Raw genomic sequence first — 18,124 nt, 5'->3', positions numbered from 1 at the left:
AAAGTATCCCGAGAATTCCTCATATAAATTATTCATTAAAAGTTATACATAATATTTCAGAGCTTTAAAATAATATATATCAAATATGAGATCCTAAAATATCTATCAATAAAACAATAAATTACACAATTAATATAATTCGTAAATCTGTGATATAATTCTCTTACACAGATGAAAATTTTTTTCTATTAATATATACAAGGCGTCTTTTTTAATATTCTTTTGTTCATTTACTCTTATTTTTTACTATGCATTTTAATTATAAATTTTTTTGGCAGATAATAGTTTTAGCGCATTTAATTTGCTTTACGTAAAATATATTAAAATGTTTAAAGTTATATATGGCACATATTTCGGATTCTTAATATAGAAGAAAATGAGAGAGAGAGAGAGAGATAGTATATTTCTAGAAATAATCTTATATGATCACGGAAGCATTATGCATTATATCATAAATATATCTATTTTTTTTATATATTTTATAATGGGGCGAACAAAGAGCCTTTGAAATATAAATATTGGGATCGTGCTTTTTTATTTAGATCACAAACTTTGTTGTAATCTTTAATGAATAATAGTAAATTTCAAAGTGTAGCGCATACTGCATGAGTTTTAATTCAATGTTGGTACACTTTATTTTTGTAATCATATAATATTGTACAAATTATTACAATAAACTATATATTTCTGTAATTATGTCTGTTTCTTAGTTTTACCAACATGGCTTGCCGTAAGCGTTTGGCAAGTTAGCAGAATTAAATAATACAGCCATACAGTGCAAAAATGCACTATCTTATATTTCTTTTTTTCACTGATTACGATTTTTTTCCTCTAAAATTATATCCTACAATAACGTATAAAAATTATCGGGACAAATTGAAATTACTAAATTAAATCCGCGTTAATTTTTTTAACGACTATCTACATATTGATGTAATCCTATAATCGTTCTGGAGTGTATACAAGAAGAAAATGAAATGAATAGTCTCTTCTTGTACTACACTATTGCTCTATACTATTATAATTTTACATATTTATATATATAATATCTTGTGTTTTTGCGAACGTTTTATATTATATATATACATATATAAATGTAGATGTACGCGTCGCGTTGTGTGCTAACAGGATCAATGTTCCGTTTTATATTCACGTTTATCGTTTATCAGAAAAAATGTATACACGAATATGTGTATTTGTGTGCCATCCTATTTTATTGATATATTTCTTTATATTATATCCTATATTAATGTACATTTTTGTTTGTTCTTATAAGAGCGCAAAAATAAAACCGAATATTTTCTGCTTTTTATTACAATATACGTGGCTAAAGGGGGGATGGGGTGTCAAACTTATGTAGTAATAGATATACAATTTACACAAATTCCAATTAAAAAAAAATAAAATTGTTTCTCGTGTTATACATCATAAATTATTCCATATACACACATGAAATATATTTTTTCATGAATTATCATAAATAAAAATAATGACAATAATTTCACTAACTGTTAATTAAAAAAACGTATGATAGTGAGAAATGAGAGTATAGTATATATACGATTTTAAAATCGCATAGTAGCTAGTATACACTTGTCATTAGTACCTGTGTACTATAGATTCGCGTGACAGTCGAGGGCACTCTGGTCAATTAGTACAATTTATCGCATCGTATATCATTCGGAAACCGCTCCACAAACATGATGTTTTATCAAACTCGAGATTGAGGACAGCTTCATTATCCCGCGAGTAGTCATATTAGCGTCAATAACAAAATAGAATAAATTCGAATATATATTTATCTTAGAAAAAGAATTTACATTATAGAGAATTCACTATGTAAGAGAATAAACCGCACGCGTTACGACGTATCGAATGTAGATATACTACATCGTGTGCGAGAGAGTCCGTGTTACACATAGGCGTTTATAGGTCGGGAGTATGCAGCTCTAGGAGTTAACCAAGGAGTCAGACTGAAGGCCACCCTTTAATGTTTTTTTACAGTCTATTTTATGTAGGTCCGATAACAACAATAAAAATTCTTAAATAAATATATCGGTGTAATCATTGATGGAATATTGTTACGCAGTCAATTAGATTCCTGTCGTTAAAGTCGTGTTTTCTTTTCTTTTTCTCCCCTTTAGATGTTTTTAAAATTCGCGTCTTAAGCATAGTATACACATGTACACGGCACATAATCACTGTACATTTGTCAGTGATCGGTATGGAGTACCACAAAAAGTTATGCAAAATTCGATCGGACAAGACACAAGTATCACTCAAGCTCATCATTGCTATTTTCCCCTGCCTTGAGTCGCACCGGATCTAGTTGTGGGTTTCGCCGGTTGCGGGATAATTGTAATCTCATCGTTAATCTTCAATGGTTTTAAAAGCGAGTCATTCGATCTGGACGATGGAGATGCAGGCGCATTCTTCTTATCCATTACTCTCTTCGCTACGACACTGTGCGCCGAGTACACATGATTCTCGAATTGCTTGTACATTCCGAATGTGGCAGTGCAAACTGTACACTTATACGATAGATGTGCCGGCTTTAATGTCATCCCGTGATCTCGAGCAACATGATTTAATAATTTCCATTGATATACCTGTGAAATCAATACGTAGCTCTTAAATATTTGTTCATCGTTCATGCCTTCATTTATGTTCTTTTTCTCTCGAAATAATTGCTCTTAATTGAAAAAATGTAAAAAGATGTAGAAAGAGTAAACTTACCTTGCCACAAGCCGGACAACGACCTGCATCCTTCCCTTTATTCGCCGCTTCTTGCATGCTGGATGTGACCAGCCCATGAGATCCTAACAAGTGTCTTTCCAAACCCTACGAGAAAAAATATAATTGTTATGCAATTATTATCAGGAATACATTTATTAAAAACGGCAATGCAATCAAATCTTATTTAAAATTTATATTTTACAAAATGTGATTATAAAAATATCAACATGTATTTTCCTATATATCCAAAAAAAAAAAAAATAATGTAACTTTCTCGAAATTTTAATTAGAAAATTATGTTTACAAATTTTTCATGTTTTTTAATTAATTACATAAAAATTTTACCTGATCTGTAAAAAATCGGAATTGGCATTTCTGGCAGTTTAATGGAGGTCTATTATAAATCATCTTTGGATGTATTTTTACTTTGTGGATCCATTGCATGTGATTTCGTAATTGTTCTAGATCCTAAAATAAATATAATAAGCTGTAATGCAGAGTACTCAAAAAGATTGATGCATTATTGTATATATGATTTTGTAACATCTGCAAATAATAATTAATCTTATCTATTATATATAATTTTGTCAGTATGTAATATATAGTATAATCTAAAGAGAAATATATATATATATATATATATATATATATATATATATATATTTATATTACTATCATAAATTTGAACCTATCAAATTATATAATTTAAGTAATAAATTTCACTCAATAGTTATGAAAAAATATTTTGATGGAATTTTCATATTTCTTTCTTAAAGATGTGTGCAGTCTCTGAATATAGCTCTGATTAAAACATGGAAATAAAAGTATGCAGATTTATCGTGTACTATTTTACTATTGTGTATTACCTTAATATATCCATCACAAATTTCACATATAACAAATGTATTTTTTCCTCCAGATTTTGAAGAAGTTCCTGATCCTGGAATGGAGGTTTGAGATGTCGTACGTGGTAATGGAGTAATAGATATACTCGGCTGACTCAACAACTTCGCTGTGGGATTTTTCGGACTGGTTGTTGTGTTCTGAAAAATATAAAGCGCTTGTGTTATTTAAGAAAACTCAATGTAACATTACTCATAAATCTTATACTGATATATCTTTCATTAGTGATATCCACCTGAAAAATCGTACAAAATAATATATTTTTGAACTCTTTTGTTACATAATGTCTATATATGTGTGTATTTTTTCATCAAATTTTATAACTAAAAATCAAAGTTTTTATCTATTGCAAAATCTAATAAGTTAGTTATTAAATATATGAAAATTATCGCTTTTTAATCTTTTATTGAATAATTTTTTTTTTTTTATAATGATTATAGCGTAATTTATTATTTCTTTAAATATTAAGATAAATATTTGTTTTTTGTTAATAAAATTATATATACATATTAGTGTAATTATATACTGTTATGTTCACATGAACAAATGGGTAAAAAATGAAAATTGAGAATATGTGTAAACATATATTTTTTTAATACTACTACCATTAATACCACAAAGATATATATAATTGGTTTATGAGAATAAATGTGGGGAAGTGTTTGTATGTTAAGTATTAAAATTATCTTCTAAGAGTCTTTCTACTGCAGATTCGTTTGATTATGATCAGAGACAAACAAAAAAAAAGCTTTTTTTTGCACCCTTGCAAAATACATCATTCATGCGATCTCACATATATCACGAAATCAGTTGTACTTTCTCCTCTGTTACTTTCCAATATTTATTTACCTGTGATGAGGACAACCTAGACAGAGAGTCGATTACGTTGGGTACAAGTGCAATTGGTGTGGGTTGACCGGAACTGCCGCCGCTACTGCTACTCACTCCCGAGACAGCCGACATGACAGTCCCAGAACCACCCACCACCTGCCACCACCCATATATCTTTTTTACTAGTTCTTATAGCCTCGAGTGTGTTTAAAATGTAACAATTTGAGTGTGTACGCACATTTTCATCATTACGAAAAATTGAAGAATGGATACGTTATAAAAAATATATTTATATTATCACATATATTAAATAACTTGAATAAGACAAAACAACATGTATTACTAGGACTTAGTTATTCTCAATATAATTTTTTCTCGAAAGTTAACATAGAAGTTTTCTTGCAAACATATAAGATTATATGAAATATAAAAATGTTCCATATAATTTTAAGTATCTGTCAATATTTCGCGAATTACAAATGAAGAATAATTCTTTCTATACTAAAATAATTAAAAATAACTTTTTATTAACAAAAAAATTAGCTCACATAAATTAATATTTACATCATAATGCATATACCAACGCTAAATATTTAACAAGTATACTAGAAATCTTTTCTCTTGTTTTGATCCCAGTTTAAACAGCATTTATAAATATACTTTATATAGTTAATGTTATTTTGCCTTTGTTGAAAATTGTTACACAAGAGATACTAATTTGTAATATAAAATATATAAAATGTAGTGATATGCACGCTCTTAAAAAAATTCAACAGATAGTATTATAGCCTTTTGTAATGTACATATATAGATGACTGTATATGTGACTTTCTCAAATTTTATATTACTCAAATTTAAATTTAAGAAGAGCATGACTTTTATTACGATATTCATCATTCTTATAAGCAAATATTTTAACAAAAATATATAAAAGTACGGCAGCCTGCAACAAATTATATATTCAACTGTATGTTGGATGTGCTAAGCTCTTTCTAAAAATGTAATAACAATAAATATATGCAGCTACATTTGTAACATGAATATTTTTAATTAAAAACTCATTTCACTCATTTATTGCAATGTACTTTCTCTTCGATTTCCGTGAAGAAGAAGCTTATGACCTTTAGTCCGCTTCAATTTTGGCCAATCAAATTTTACTTCTCAAAATTCGTTGCTAAGTTTAATTGTTAGTGTTTGCGTATGCATAGCGAAGAGTATATATCCATAAAGAATAAATGCTATTTTTACCTGGAATATTTGATTACTACCAAACTGGTATGACGTAGGTACCAATAAACCGGAAGATGTAGGACGATACATCATTCCTGCAACATTGTCTGAAATACGATTTATATCAATATTGTATAATATGTAAAAATTACTCTGTATGAGAAATATATCCTCTCACATTATATTGTGTTTATAATAATTTACCTTGTCGCATTGCAGTGGCACCCGGTCGCAACGTTTTTAGATCGGAATATCTCGGCTGCATCGGCGGTCGCCCTCTTCCACGGCCTGTGATCGGTGCTGGTAGTAATTTTGGTAGCAGCGGTTGCGGTCCCTTAGCGCTCATTGCCATAGCGGCGAGCGCGTTAGGATTAGTCGGGCCGACGGGTCGCGCACGATTTAATCTCGGTATTTTAGCCGGTGGCTCCCAGTCTGCGGCAGGCTCCAAGTTTCTCTCCGGTCTGAACTTCTTCGTACAGGCGAGAATGTGCCGTGTTAATTTACCCTTCTGATTGTCCTCGAACGGACAATTCGGACACTGATGGAAAGCCGGGCCACGCTCCAATCTACCACGAGTATTATGCTCTGCCTCCATGTGGTATAGAATATCGTGGGGACTGCGAACCTCCATCGGACAGAAGTTACACTTGTAAACATAGTTGCGCATATGTGGAGTCTCTAAATGATGCTGCATGACTAATATCGATTCTGTTTTAAAACTACAGAATTCGCATTTTTTCATCTCTAAATGGAATGGTTCGTTATTCTCTTTACTAAACTCTAGATTTTTGATAAGCGAATTTATAGCTAATTGAGTTTCGACCGATGTGGTACCCTTGCCTTGCTTACGTTTTTGAGTCCGTAAGAGATCAGTTTGTACAAACTCCTCTACAAGATTCGTTCCGATCTGCGAGAAAAACTTGCCCAATGGCAAATCAAAGTACGTCGGTACTTTAGTTCTGTCATCTTGCCTTAGTTCGCCTTGTCTATCACTTATACTACTAAATCCATGCTCGGTCAGGTCTATTGAATTGTCACTTCCTCTATCGTCTCCTTCTCTCTTGCTTCGTCCCTCGCTTTCACTCTCATCAGACTTTTCATTGCTCTTTTTATTAATATCTAAAGAATCCTCCTTATGCTCTTCATTATCTTTATTTTCGTCGATGACTCTTTTCAACTTCTCTTCCTTTTCCCTCTCTTCAATGTTTTTCTCCAATTTAGCGACAAATTCTTTTAACGGTCTTAGAGGTGGTTTCTCGTATACATAAGGTACTATGAAAGATGGTGCTTCAACCACAAACATGTCATCGGTCAGTGTCGGTAAAATTGGCGGTATTGTCGGCGTAACCGTAGTCATACTACTGGTTTTTGGACTCAATTGTGCCGCCGTCTTCGAAGTCATTGGTACTGGTGTAATAGTCGTCCTCATATTGGGATACATCGTCTGCGTTGTCATACCACCCACTGGGACAACTGAAAACGAGCTAGAATTGGAAATAGAATGATGAGGCTTGCTATTACTCACAGGGACTCCACCGCGCCCTGAAAGAATCGAATTTGTATCTATTATGACTAATGTAGGTTCTTTCTTTCCACCCTTGATAGATTTACTACCAGCAGCAATCTCTACCAGACGTTTAGTGTCGTTAACAACGATGGTAGTTTTATTACTGTTTTTCACTGGTGATTTCAGTTTAGAATTTTCCTTGTCCTTACTGTCGATACCAGCTAATGGATCTTCTGGTTTAATCTCTTCTATATCAGATCCATCGTCGTCCACTTCCTCTTCTAATTCTTTCTCTATATAGCTTGTCCGTTTAATATTGCGCGTACTTCTTCTAGGCGTAATATTACTAAGATCTAATTGCTTTCGAGGTTTTCTTTGTTTTGTGGGATCTTTGAGAGCACGTGGATCGGAAGCATTATGACCATTGTTCTTTGCACTATCTGTTATTTCTTCAATATCTGGACTGTCACAGCTTCCATTCTCTTCGCAAAGTTTGACATCCGACTTCTCTATGCTGCTATCAGCAAGTTCATCACTGTCACAGCTACAGTTTGACGACATATCATTATCTTGCTTTTCGATAAGTTTTTTCGAAATGAATACATCGTCATTATCCAATTGTATTTCCGTAATGTTTTCATCGAGACACTCGACATCAGAGTTATTACTCTGTTCATCTACTTCCATAGCTTCACAAGAAGCTGTGTTTTTACACTCAGATTTAGTTTTAGACACTTCACTAGAATTGTTCATCTCACTGACACCATCCAACAATTTGGATACTTTAAAGTCATTTCTTGAGTCAAATATTTCACTCTCCTGACTATAGTTACCTAGTGCTTCATTTCGCTCGCTATCTTCATCTTTTTTTTCTTGATTTTCGACTTCTCCTTCATCTTGACCATCCTCGTCATCATCCCCTTCCTCTTCATCATCCTCATCTTCTTCGTCACCCTCTTCATCTTCAAATTCTTTTGATACATTTTTGTTTGTGTTATCACTAATATCCATGTACTCTTCATTGTCAGCGCTATAGTTTCCATTGACACCATTTGGAATAATCATATCTGCAAGTAATCAAACTATTTAATCTACACACACACACACACACACACACACACACACACACACACACACACACACACACATATATATATATATAATCATTTACGAGATAAATAATTCCTTTTTCAGCATAGTGTGACAACAACAATGTGTGTGTATATATATGATAAACATAAATGTGTCACATAAATTAGTTCTAATTAAAGTCAGTATTTCTCTCTCTCTTTCTCTCTTAATTAAAAAAAATTATAATTCTAAATATATGCAACAAAAATCATTACTTTTATAAACTGCTTATACAATTGTACAATAAGACATACAATTATACAATACAATTTTCTCAAATCATTTCAACACAAATTTGCAAGTTTGTAATAAATTGTAAAATATACATGAAAGAAAAAGTTATATAAAATTACCAGTTAATAAATCATATGATATGTAAAGGTATATTAAATGACTAGATTCATTTCTTATAGGAATTATACTGTGACATAACATAGCCAATTTCAATGATAAAAGATATATAAATCCAGATTTTAAATTATTCGTCAATAGCCCGCCAAGTATCCAGAGACTGAAGAATCATCAGCCGTGGAAGAGGCATGCTCACCTTTCAAGTGCCTGTCGGGACTACTCCTAGACGAATCCTTAATACCAGGCTCCTCCAACGTGCCTTCCATGAGTCCACCGCGGTCCGCCGCGCAGTCGATCTAAACAATTAATGATACCACTGATGACAATCGAAGGCGCAAGGAGGCGAGGCGAGACGAAGCGCTCTGCCGCGCGCTTTCAACCTCCTCGCGGCAGGTAGGCGGATGGGGGTGCGGGAGGGAGGGATTTTTAGCGGGGCCGAATTTTTCAAAATGGCGTTGCGAATTCCGCACTTGCGTCCGCTCTCGCTCCCATAACCAACAAACTTTCGACCAGCCGTCCCGAGCTGCAAGGGGGAGGGGGGGAGGGAGGGAGAGGAAGGTCTACAAGCGGCTTTCGAGTGAACGCGACGGCGACGGCGACGACGATGACGACGACGAGGATGATGATGACGATAACGACGGCGTCGTCGTCCGAGGCTTTGGAATGTCGTTCAAAGTCTCGTCTAGCGTTCCCCTTTAATTCTTCCCTCGTCGTGAGCGAATCCGTCGTGCTGCACGCGCGCACACGCGAACAAACTGACGAGCAAACGGATGTACGGACGGACAGACGAACGAACGCACGGACGGACAGACAGACAAACGGACAGACGGAGACGGACGAACAGACGGACGGACGGGCAGACGGACGCGCAAACGAACGGCTGGATATCCGAGTCCTGGCTCTCGCGCGAGAACAGTTAGCGTCGTCTCCCAGTCCAGTCACCTGTGCTCGCTACTCACCGTTAGCGTACACGAGTACCAGTCAGTCACTTCATCAGCGTCCAGTCGTTGGTTTCGATCCTCCGCGCACACCGTTTCTCTCTCTCTCTCTCTCTCTCTCTCTCTCTCCTCTCTCAACCTACCAACCTCCTACACTCAGAAAAAGACCTCGCGAAATATATATATATGTGTGTATGTAGTCGGCTGCGCGCGCGCGCACTCTAAGCTTTTTAACGAGGCGTCTAACATGCTGCACACGATGATGATGATGACGATAAGATCTCTCAATTACAAAAGTTTCAAAGATTATGTAGATATATTTACGTACGACGCTCGCGCGACAATCAAATCGATGTAGAAGAGTACCGACTCCGATAATTACATACGTCGCCCGCGGGTATGTCATCGTCCACGAGCGTGATGTTCACGAGTCCTTTTCGCGACGTACCCCGGCGTCGTCGAGGGAAAGAAAGCGGAAAATGAGCCGCGCGGCTCGTCATCTCCTGCGCCGGGAAAGATGGGATAATACGAGACGAGGAGAAGATTCAGATCTCGAAGACGTTGGATCATCCGTACGTGAAGGTTATAATACGCGCACGCGACACGTCGAGGTTAACTGCGGGACGATAGGTCTCATACCGAGATTAACGTGAAGTTGACAGATCAGCCGGTCTTCGCTCACGTCACTCGTGGAGAAGCGAGGAAAAAAAGGATCGGATTTCCTCCATCAATAATGCTTCGAAAGGCGCCTCTTTCATCCCGCGCGAACATTTTTCTCTTACCGTAACACACGGTATCACTAACCTGATACATCCCGCACGAAGCTGCTGAAGAGAATCGTCCCCTCCCCGATCTAGAGCAGAGTATCGTAAGATACCGTCGCGTCTTCGCGCGCGCTCTTCTACACTTCTCTACACTTTTACTCCTCTCTCTCTCTCTCTCTCTCTTTCTCTCTCTCTCTCAGGTGCGACACGGCTGTCTAGGTCTGTCTCGGTCCCGATGTCCCGACTCGTACACAAGATGCGTGCGACACGAGGCGGCTCCCAAGCGATGTTTACCGCGTCGAAGGACTCTTCGTCCCGGCGCGGCGTTGTCCCGAGTGGATGAAACCATGCGCGCTTCACCCTCGCGGGACCATGTCCTCTCTTTCTCTTTCTCTTGAGCGCGAGACTAAGATATTCCTCGATCTACGGATTTCGTCGGTAAGTAAACTCTCTTGTACGCGATGCACTGGCTCGACGCGCCGAGGACACGACGACGCGCGTTCGAGCGCAGGAGTGCGGGTAGACAGACAGAAGGGCAGGGGGAGAAAAAGAGAGGGGAGAGAGAGAGAGACGCATAAATCAGTCAGAATGTAAAAGCTCGTCCACGATGATGCGACCGCGCGCCACTTAGGTCGCGGTCACACGTACATATGAAAACACACGCGAGCAATGCGGCCGAGGCGAGAATCATCATCGAGCTCACTCGCGACGCCTCTATATTCTTCTCTATGCTCTTTATCATCCGTTAATCTTCGAACACGCGTTAAGTTCGTTCTGTTTCCAAATGCAGGAGAGATGCCGGAAGTAAAGTTACCGTCGATACAAAACCCAGAGTAATTTTTCCCGACAGAGATTGAGGTTAATTTCTAGAATCTCTGCCCCTTTCGAAATATAATTAGCGTTCTCTCTCTCTCTCTCTCTCTCTTTCTCTTCTCTCTCAATTCAACCGATCGTTCGTCTGTCAAGCAGACGACTTTGTTTCTCGAGAGAAAAATCCCGATCGAGTGAACGTACGATAGCATACTCACCTAAAAACGAAGAGCGAGAAGAAGACGACCACGACGACGGCGACAACGGGGTTGTCTACGCGAGCATTGAACGGCGCGACATCGCGTAGCCGCGATCCTCGTCGGCGGCGACGATGATGATGATATTGTCCGGGTCGCTCGCTGCGCGCAGCTGAAGCAGTATCGCGTACTATTCCGATATTATTCGTTCGCAAGTTGCGAGGGAGAGAGCACGATTACGCGATTTATATTCACAAAACCTGTAAATAGAGTGAACACATTCATCGCGCTGATGATTGGCACACTAGAGGGCAGGAGCGACGGGACGGAAAACGTGAAAAAGTTATGCGCCCCAGGATCGTAGCGCAGGGTAAAGGCCTATCCACAAATGAACCTGCATATCCGCGTAATGTACACAGAAAAATCAACCAATCGCGCGCGTCAGAGCGTAATATACAGGATATATTCCTCCGCTTTAGACACGCGATTAATACCTTACGCGGCTTATGCGAATGGATAAGACTTTAGGTCCTACAACTGCTTTTTTTTAATAATAAGAAATGCGATAAGAGGAAAGAAGATGAAACGGAGAAGGATCTTTTAAGAGAGAGATCGTTGTCAAATACATCTGATTTTCGCACAATTTCTGTTTAATCGCTTCCCTGATTAAACTACGAATATATTATTACTTGTAGTGAAGTGTACAATAAAATGTAAATAAATATGTGTATATATTTTCATTGCATCACACACATTTTTAAAAAATGAAGAAATAAAATTTAACATTTTAATAACATCATCTTTTTGCATATCCAACAGGGAAGAGATTAACTTCTAAACAATGTCATTAGATAAACATTCAGAAAACACAACCGTTGGGTAGCAATCGTACGTGATTGGTTCTTACTTCTAGAATCAACAAATCAACGTTGAGTTGACAAGACAATGCTCAGCGGTTGTGTTTCCTGAACCCATAATGTCAAAAGGAAACGTGTAGCATACTCTATACATTCTTCAACTCAAATGAAAATTTTCAATTTTCATCGCTCTGACTGAAATAGATTAAATTTATCACAATTTCTGCAATTATACGAGAACAAGTGTCAAAAATGATTAATCAATAATTAATTATGTATATATATATATAATCATTAATTAATTAATATATAACTATTAACTTTCATGATACTTGAAGTTTGATATCCAAGAGAATGAGAGTGCTTTTTTTTGTACCCCACGTTTCCTTTAGAGTTTGACAATTGCGGCAAATGTGAGGCGTGTTATGTGTATATATATAAATGTGAGGGCGAGCACTCGTTCGATATCAATTTCGGGGTTCTCGTCTTCTCTGCATGATGCTTTTAACTGTTGAAATCGTTACAATGCGCCGACGGTACACACAGCGTTGCCAAGTTTACACGCAAAATCAATGCCGTATAATAAAAGTAATAATAAAGCCGTTAAGTAAGAGCGAATCCCCGCACGCTAAATAGCTTTTTTTTATTGTCATAACGGGAGAACGCTCTCGGAAATCGCTACCGATCAAATACATCTCGCTGCGGAACCATAATCCTCGAATAATTTACACAATCCTGCCTTCCAATAAATTTTTCTCAAGAATATATTTATAAAGAAAGTGTATTGATCTTTTATTGTATAACTTTAGATATTTCTCTACAAACAAAATGCAAAATATTCCCAAAGAATGCCTAAACTTGTTAGAGATGTTTCTTGTATGTATCTGCCTGCAATAAAATCTTCTAAACTGCATGAGAGAGTTTCTAGGTCAATAACTGCATAAAGAGAATTGAAAGGACCAATGCAAGGATGAGATAATCCCATAATATTGAAGGATTTATTTTTTCAAACCTGTTATACTGTAAAAAAATATTTTGATTAAAAATATTTTGAAAGAATATGATAAAATGTATGTATGTATAAGAAAGATAATATTTTATAAAACTTTTTTTTTAATTTAACATAGTTTGAGAATAAGTCTTTTAATTTCTAAAACCCAATTTTACATACAACTTTACTATCTCTAATCTTCCAGATCATTCACTTACCTAAGTCTTGCACCAAAAACTACAATATTAATCGCAGTCTATTAAAGCTTTATTCAAAAGCGTTTATTCAAAGATAGAGTTGACCTTTCATCGTTTGCGTTTATAATAGTTGCGTCTGCATAAAAAATTGTTTCCTTTCTTCATATTGCAACATTGTGACAGTTGATTATAACGCAACGCTTTTTCGTTACAGAAACAATTCTTACAATCAATCGCATGATGAAGTCAGTCGTTTTAATTTTCCTTTTTTACCGAATGATATTCTTGAGAAAAAAAGCAATAAAGAATCGTTTATCGCATTTCTAAATCCCTTAAGGCGAGAAGCAGCGGAGAAGGTAGCAAACAGTTGGGATAGTAATATGCGTTTCTCACGATTTCACCATATCTGTTTAACAGGCATGATTCAATCTCCCCGTTGTACTTTTACCGTAATAAACACACGTTTCAAATTTACAACAGACATTAAGTGGAAAGCTTTTATTTCAACAAAAATAAAATAAAAAATATTCTTTTGTACAATCAGATGCTAATTCTGATAATTGATTGTGATCACGCGCTAAAGCTTCGAGCAATATTATAATTAATTAATATATTAAACATCAATAAATTTATTGTGCATTCGATAATTGTGACATGTATATGCTAAAATAAAAGCTACATTAACAAATATTTAAATATGAATAAACTGTCCATTGTCTCGCGAATAATCAATTTTAGAAGAAAAGAAAATTTCAATTTTCATGAAATTAATTTGCATTTAAAATTGACATTTAAAAGTAGCATTTAAAATTAGAGCTTAAAAAGCGTTAAAAATAGGATAAATAATAAAATTTCGATTGTCAATTTCAATTAAGATAGTGTAAGTTAAAACTAATTATTTCCCAAAAAAATCAATTTCAGGTCTTTTAAAAATATTTTTTTCTCGTCAAGTTCTTACGACTAGTAATGTTAATAAAAAGAAAATGTAAATAATGAGGCCAGTGTCCTAATTATATTATAAACGATGCGAGATTATCTTGTTATACAATATTAATTTGTGTGTAATTCTTCTACCTACAAATTCCTTTCTCGTTAAAATAAGAGAAAAGTGAAATAATTGACATAAACATTAAAGAGATTGATCGTGTCGAATCATCAACCAACGAATGTAAATAAGAAATTTGCGAGGTCCGCAATAGTTTATAAGAAATCATGCTTATCTTTACATTTTTATACATCAAAGCGAATTGTAACATAAGAAAAAAAAATATTCGAATAATTTCGTCGATTGATTTAGCGCGAATAAATTTAACGATCCGGAACATCACGCTACTGTTATCATCAAAACTCCCTATCTAGCCTCCATTTTGGGTTCCTGGCATTGTTTACCGATGCAAACGGGTCCGTTGTTACGGCCTTGCACGAGAGGAGGTTGGTACACGTATATGTGGATTCGCTCGCGCAAGCAGCTCTCACGTTTAGTTAGAGGGATGGGAATAGGAAGAGGGGAGAGATAGAGAGGAGACGCATCTGGAGAAGACAATATGATTCTGATCACATCGCGCTCCGACAATCCGGCAAAAAAAAAGAAAGAAAAAAGCATAAAAATTCGACAGATCAACTGATCCAATACACAGACTAGCATCTGCACTTCGGACACACGCACTTTCTTTCTCGCTCATCCTCATGCAACACACATACACGTTCTCGTACTCTGTCACGCACGCATGCCACGGCATGGCACGAGCATGAATTGGTCGGAGCTCCCGCCATTTCTCTCCCCGTGACAGCCACGACCGTGCCGTGTCCGTCGAACAGCTGCCGCGCGACGACCCTGCTGGTATCGTCATCCCCCCTGTGAACGACGGCGATCGCTGCACGACGACACGCACGTCTCGCGTCGGATTGCCGCGCTTATTTAAATTCGCACTGACCGTGTCGTTCGGCGAACATCCGCGGCGGCACAGGCGGCTCATTCCAACGTCGTCGCCCGCGGTACGTCGGCGTTGCTTTTGCGAAAGTCGTGGACCCGCTCTTGCGTGCACTCGCGTGTTTACTTGAGACGCGATGCGACGTCACCGATCCGCTCCTCTTACCACCGTCGACAAAACTGGCCAAGATGGCGGACACCGATCACGTGATCCGGCGACGTTTTAATGACGTATCGTCGTGGGTTAAAGGGCCGGCGAACGACCAGTAACGCTTGTCGCACGCTCGTCACGTGACCGAGAGCACGTGCGTGTCCAATGAGAGTGACGCTTCCCTAAAAATAAGGGCGATCCGCGATCGAAATGGCGTGAATGGGGGATGGACTCGATCGGACGGTATCGAGCATCCGCCCTTTACGGGGCGGATTCCAATACTACCGTATTGGAATTTACACGAGCATGTATCTTATCTAAATCAATCGAGACTTGGAGAGAAATAGAAATGAGCTTTTTCTTTAAGAGCAATTTATATCGATCGATATTTTTATATTTGCAATACACATATATATAAACTACGAACACGTTATACAAAATATATCACAATTCACGATTTGTTGATTTTATTAACAGTTTAATTTTGATCAATTTTTTTCAGAATATATACAAATGATTACGTATTTTATCTAAATATATAAATGTATGAAAAATTGAAATTAAAAATACATTGGCTCTTCTCAATGTCAATTCTTAAATAGTTGACCTACAGTTTCTTTAATTATCTTATATGTAACTTTTAGTACTTCATAAATATATACATGTCATTGCTTTTAAACTATTGGGCATTGGACATGTAACAAATGATAAACTCATTTCCAGTTCTTATTGACTTTGCTCTTGAGAGTGTACATTTGCTATCTTTGTAAATTTCAAGAAATTACATCTCTAATAAAGTTTAATAAATCAGTTATTCATTCATTCTTTTACAAGTTAAAAATAATCAATTTTTCTATGTCATCAGTTTCTCACATATAACTGTGATATATAATATGTATTAAACATAATTTACTATATTTACAATAAAATTTACTTACATATAAGACATTTATGTAAGAAAATTCATATTTTATGCTATCCAACATTGTCGTCATCACTGCCATTAACATCAAAGGATAAGATAATCTTTTGCTTTTCCCTTTTTGCTTTTTTCCTCACAGGTTTATCTGTGACAGATGTATCAGATTTTTCCGACTCTGTTTTAGTTTTGCGAAATATAATTTTCTTAGATAGATCAGCTGGGGCATTATTTTCTTCTGCAAATTAATTCATAACTAGTTAAATATATATATATATAATACCATATTAGCTATTTCAAAATAATTTAGAACAACTTATACCTCTCTCTTTATGTTTTTTAAAGGCGTCTGCTTCTTCCGCTGTTAAATCACCAGAATTTAATACAACAACAACAGGCTTCTCATCAATTAAATCTTTTTCATCATCAGAGATTTCCGGTAATACTTCTCTCTAATTTAAACAATCATATATAAATATATTTTAAACTATTTTTTAAATATTAGTTAATTATAAAATGTACAAAATATTATAAACAAAGGTTATAGACAAAGTTGCATACAACAATCTGTGGAAAATAGATTAGAAATATCTTACTTTTGTGTCGACAGTAGGACCTTCTTTATATCCAATTTGCTCTTTCAACTCTCGTAGAAATTTCGGCTCGTTCGGCTTAATATATGATATATTATGTTTTTTTCTTGACATAATTTCTAATTCATTTGATATCCGAAGTATTTGAAAAACATCAACCTTTGAAGTAACAATTTATAGATAGAATTCTGTTGGCGAATTGTGTAGGCTAATATCACATGCGTCGTAGGATGAGTCAAACATGCGATTGGCTAAGAATTTTACTAAATCTATAGCGAATCGGCGCGAATCTTGTCGTGTGCTATAGCACATGAATTCTTTATTTAAAAAAATTTTTGTATTATTGTTATATATATAAAGCCGCCAATTATTGAGGAATTTTATAAAAATAACGAAATATTGCTAATGATAACTCTATGAAATTTTGATACATAGTATAGCTTTCACATACGTTACAGTATATATATATCATTTTATTAAACTGCAACATAATAGATGATTTATATCCTTGTTAAGGAAAACTCGACCAACAAATTCTTTTCTATTTTTTTATATAAATTTCTACATTTTATGATCGAGCGTAAGCGCGTTGCACATAACATTTTAAAACAATTTGATAAAAATAAAAAGGCGCAAAAGTATCTGTTTCGGCAACCATTTCAATACAGAGATATACATGATTTTATAAAATTTATGCATAATTTCGCTTGCTAGTAAATGATATTTCCTAATTCTAATACATTAAAAAGTTATGTAAAACTGAGCAGGATTGTGAAGACTGGACTGAGTATATACATATATAAATCAATTAGCTATAAGTTTCCAATATACATGTGTATGCACATATGCACTGTATACAATATATAATATTCATATGGGCATTAAAATATACAACTAGTTGAATACCGCACGTGATAATATGTATATATCTATGTATGTAAATATATATATATATACATACATACACACACACACATACATACATACATACATACATACATACATACATATATATATATATATATATATATATATATACATACATATACATACAATATTTACCATGTCAAATAATTCACAAATAGATT

At 35.5% G+C, this 18,124-nt stretch overlaps 2 protein-coding genes across 10 annotated transcripts; both read right to left on the bottom strand.

Annotated features, from left to right (window-relative positions):
• Nucleotides 1-610: 610 nt before the first annotated feature.
• On the bottom strand, nucleotides 611-15,662 carry LOC126849142 (uncharacterized). Of its 7 annotated transcripts, XM_050590728.1 has the most exons (10): nucleotides 15,378-15,649; nucleotides 11,420-11,658; nucleotides 8,886-8,985; nucleotides 5,905-8,274; nucleotides 5,719-5,807; nucleotides 4,489-4,626; nucleotides 3,603-3,779; nucleotides 3,082-3,204; nucleotides 2,737-2,841; nucleotides 611-2,609 (listed from the first exon to the last, which is right to left on the bottom strand). In XM_050590728.1, exons 3-10 carry the CDS (start codon nucleotides 8,953-8,955, stop codon nucleotides 2,295-2,297), a joined length of 3,387 nt encoding a protein of 1,128 aa, XP_050446685.1. In that variant the 5' UTR covers nucleotides 8,956-8,985; nucleotides 11,420-11,658; nucleotides 15,378-15,649; the 3' UTR covers nucleotides 611-2,294. The 7 variants fall into 7 exon arrangements, with proteins under 7 accessions (XP_050446685.1, XP_050446682.1, XP_050446684.1 ...); XM_050590725.1 differs by lacking the exon at nucleotides 11,420-11,658 and having other exon boundaries at nucleotides 15,378-15,662; XM_050590727.1 differs by lacking the exon at nucleotides 15,378-15,649 and having other exon boundaries at nucleotides 11,420-11,712.
• Nucleotides 15,663-15,726: 64 nt separating this feature from the next.
• On the bottom strand, nucleotides 15,727-17,301 carry LOC126849263 (uncharacterized protein KIAA1143 homolog). 3 transcript variants are annotated; one of them, XM_050590945.1, is made up of 4 exons: nucleotides 17,040-17,301; nucleotides 16,766-16,895; nucleotides 16,463-16,681; nucleotides 15,727-16,313 (listed from the first exon to the last, which is right to left on the bottom strand). In XM_050590945.1, the coding sequence occupies exons 1-3, from the start codon at nucleotides 17,148-17,150 to the stop codon at nucleotides 16,500-16,502; spliced, it is 423 nt and encodes a 140-aa protein (XP_050446902.1). In that variant the 5' UTR covers nucleotides 17,151-17,301; the 3' UTR covers nucleotides 15,727-16,313; nucleotides 16,463-16,499. The 3 variants fall into 3 exon arrangements, with proteins under 3 accessions (XP_050446902.1, XP_050446903.1, XP_050446901.1); XM_050590946.1 differs by having other exon boundaries at nucleotides 15,727-16,286; XM_050590944.1 differs by having other exon boundaries at nucleotides 16,306-16,681; nucleotides 17,040-17,300.
• Between the last annotated feature and the right edge of the window lie 823 nt (nucleotides 17,302-18,124).

Source organism: Cataglyphis hispanica, chromosome 4 (assembly GCF_021464435.1).
Source record: "Cataglyphis hispanica isolate Lineage 1 chromosome 4, ULB_Chis1_1.0, whole genome shotgun sequence".
Classification (NCBI taxonomy): Eukaryota; Metazoa; Arthropoda; class Insecta; order Hymenoptera; family Formicidae; genus Cataglyphis; species Cataglyphis hispanica.
This window is presented reverse-complemented; position numbering and strand designations above follow the sequence as displayed.

Coding starts and splice junctions, on each gene's coding strand:
- LOC126849142 (XM_050590725.1), bottom strand. CDS start 15,419: ATGAGCCGCCTGTGCCGCCGCGGATGTTCGCCGAACGACACG. Junction 5,808..5,904: donor TGCCACTGCAATGCGACAAG/GTAAATTATTAT, acceptor ATCGTATTTCAG/ACAATGTTGCAGGAATGATG. Junction 2,842..3,081: donor TCCGATTTTTTACAGATCAG/GTAAAATTTTTA, acceptor TTTTTCTCGTAG/GGTTTGGAAAGACACTTGTT.
- LOC126849263 (XM_050590945.1), bottom strand. CDS start 17,150: ATGTCAAGAAAAAAACATAATATATCATATATTAAGCCGAACGAGCCG. Junction 16,896..17,039: donor GTCCTACTGTCGACACAAAA/GTAAGATATTTC, acceptor TGTTTAAATTAG/AGAGAAGTATTACCGGAAAT. Junction 16,682..16,765: donor TAAAAAACATAAAGAGAGAG/GTATAAGTTGTT, acceptor ATTAATTTGCAG/AAGAAAATAATGCCCCAGCT.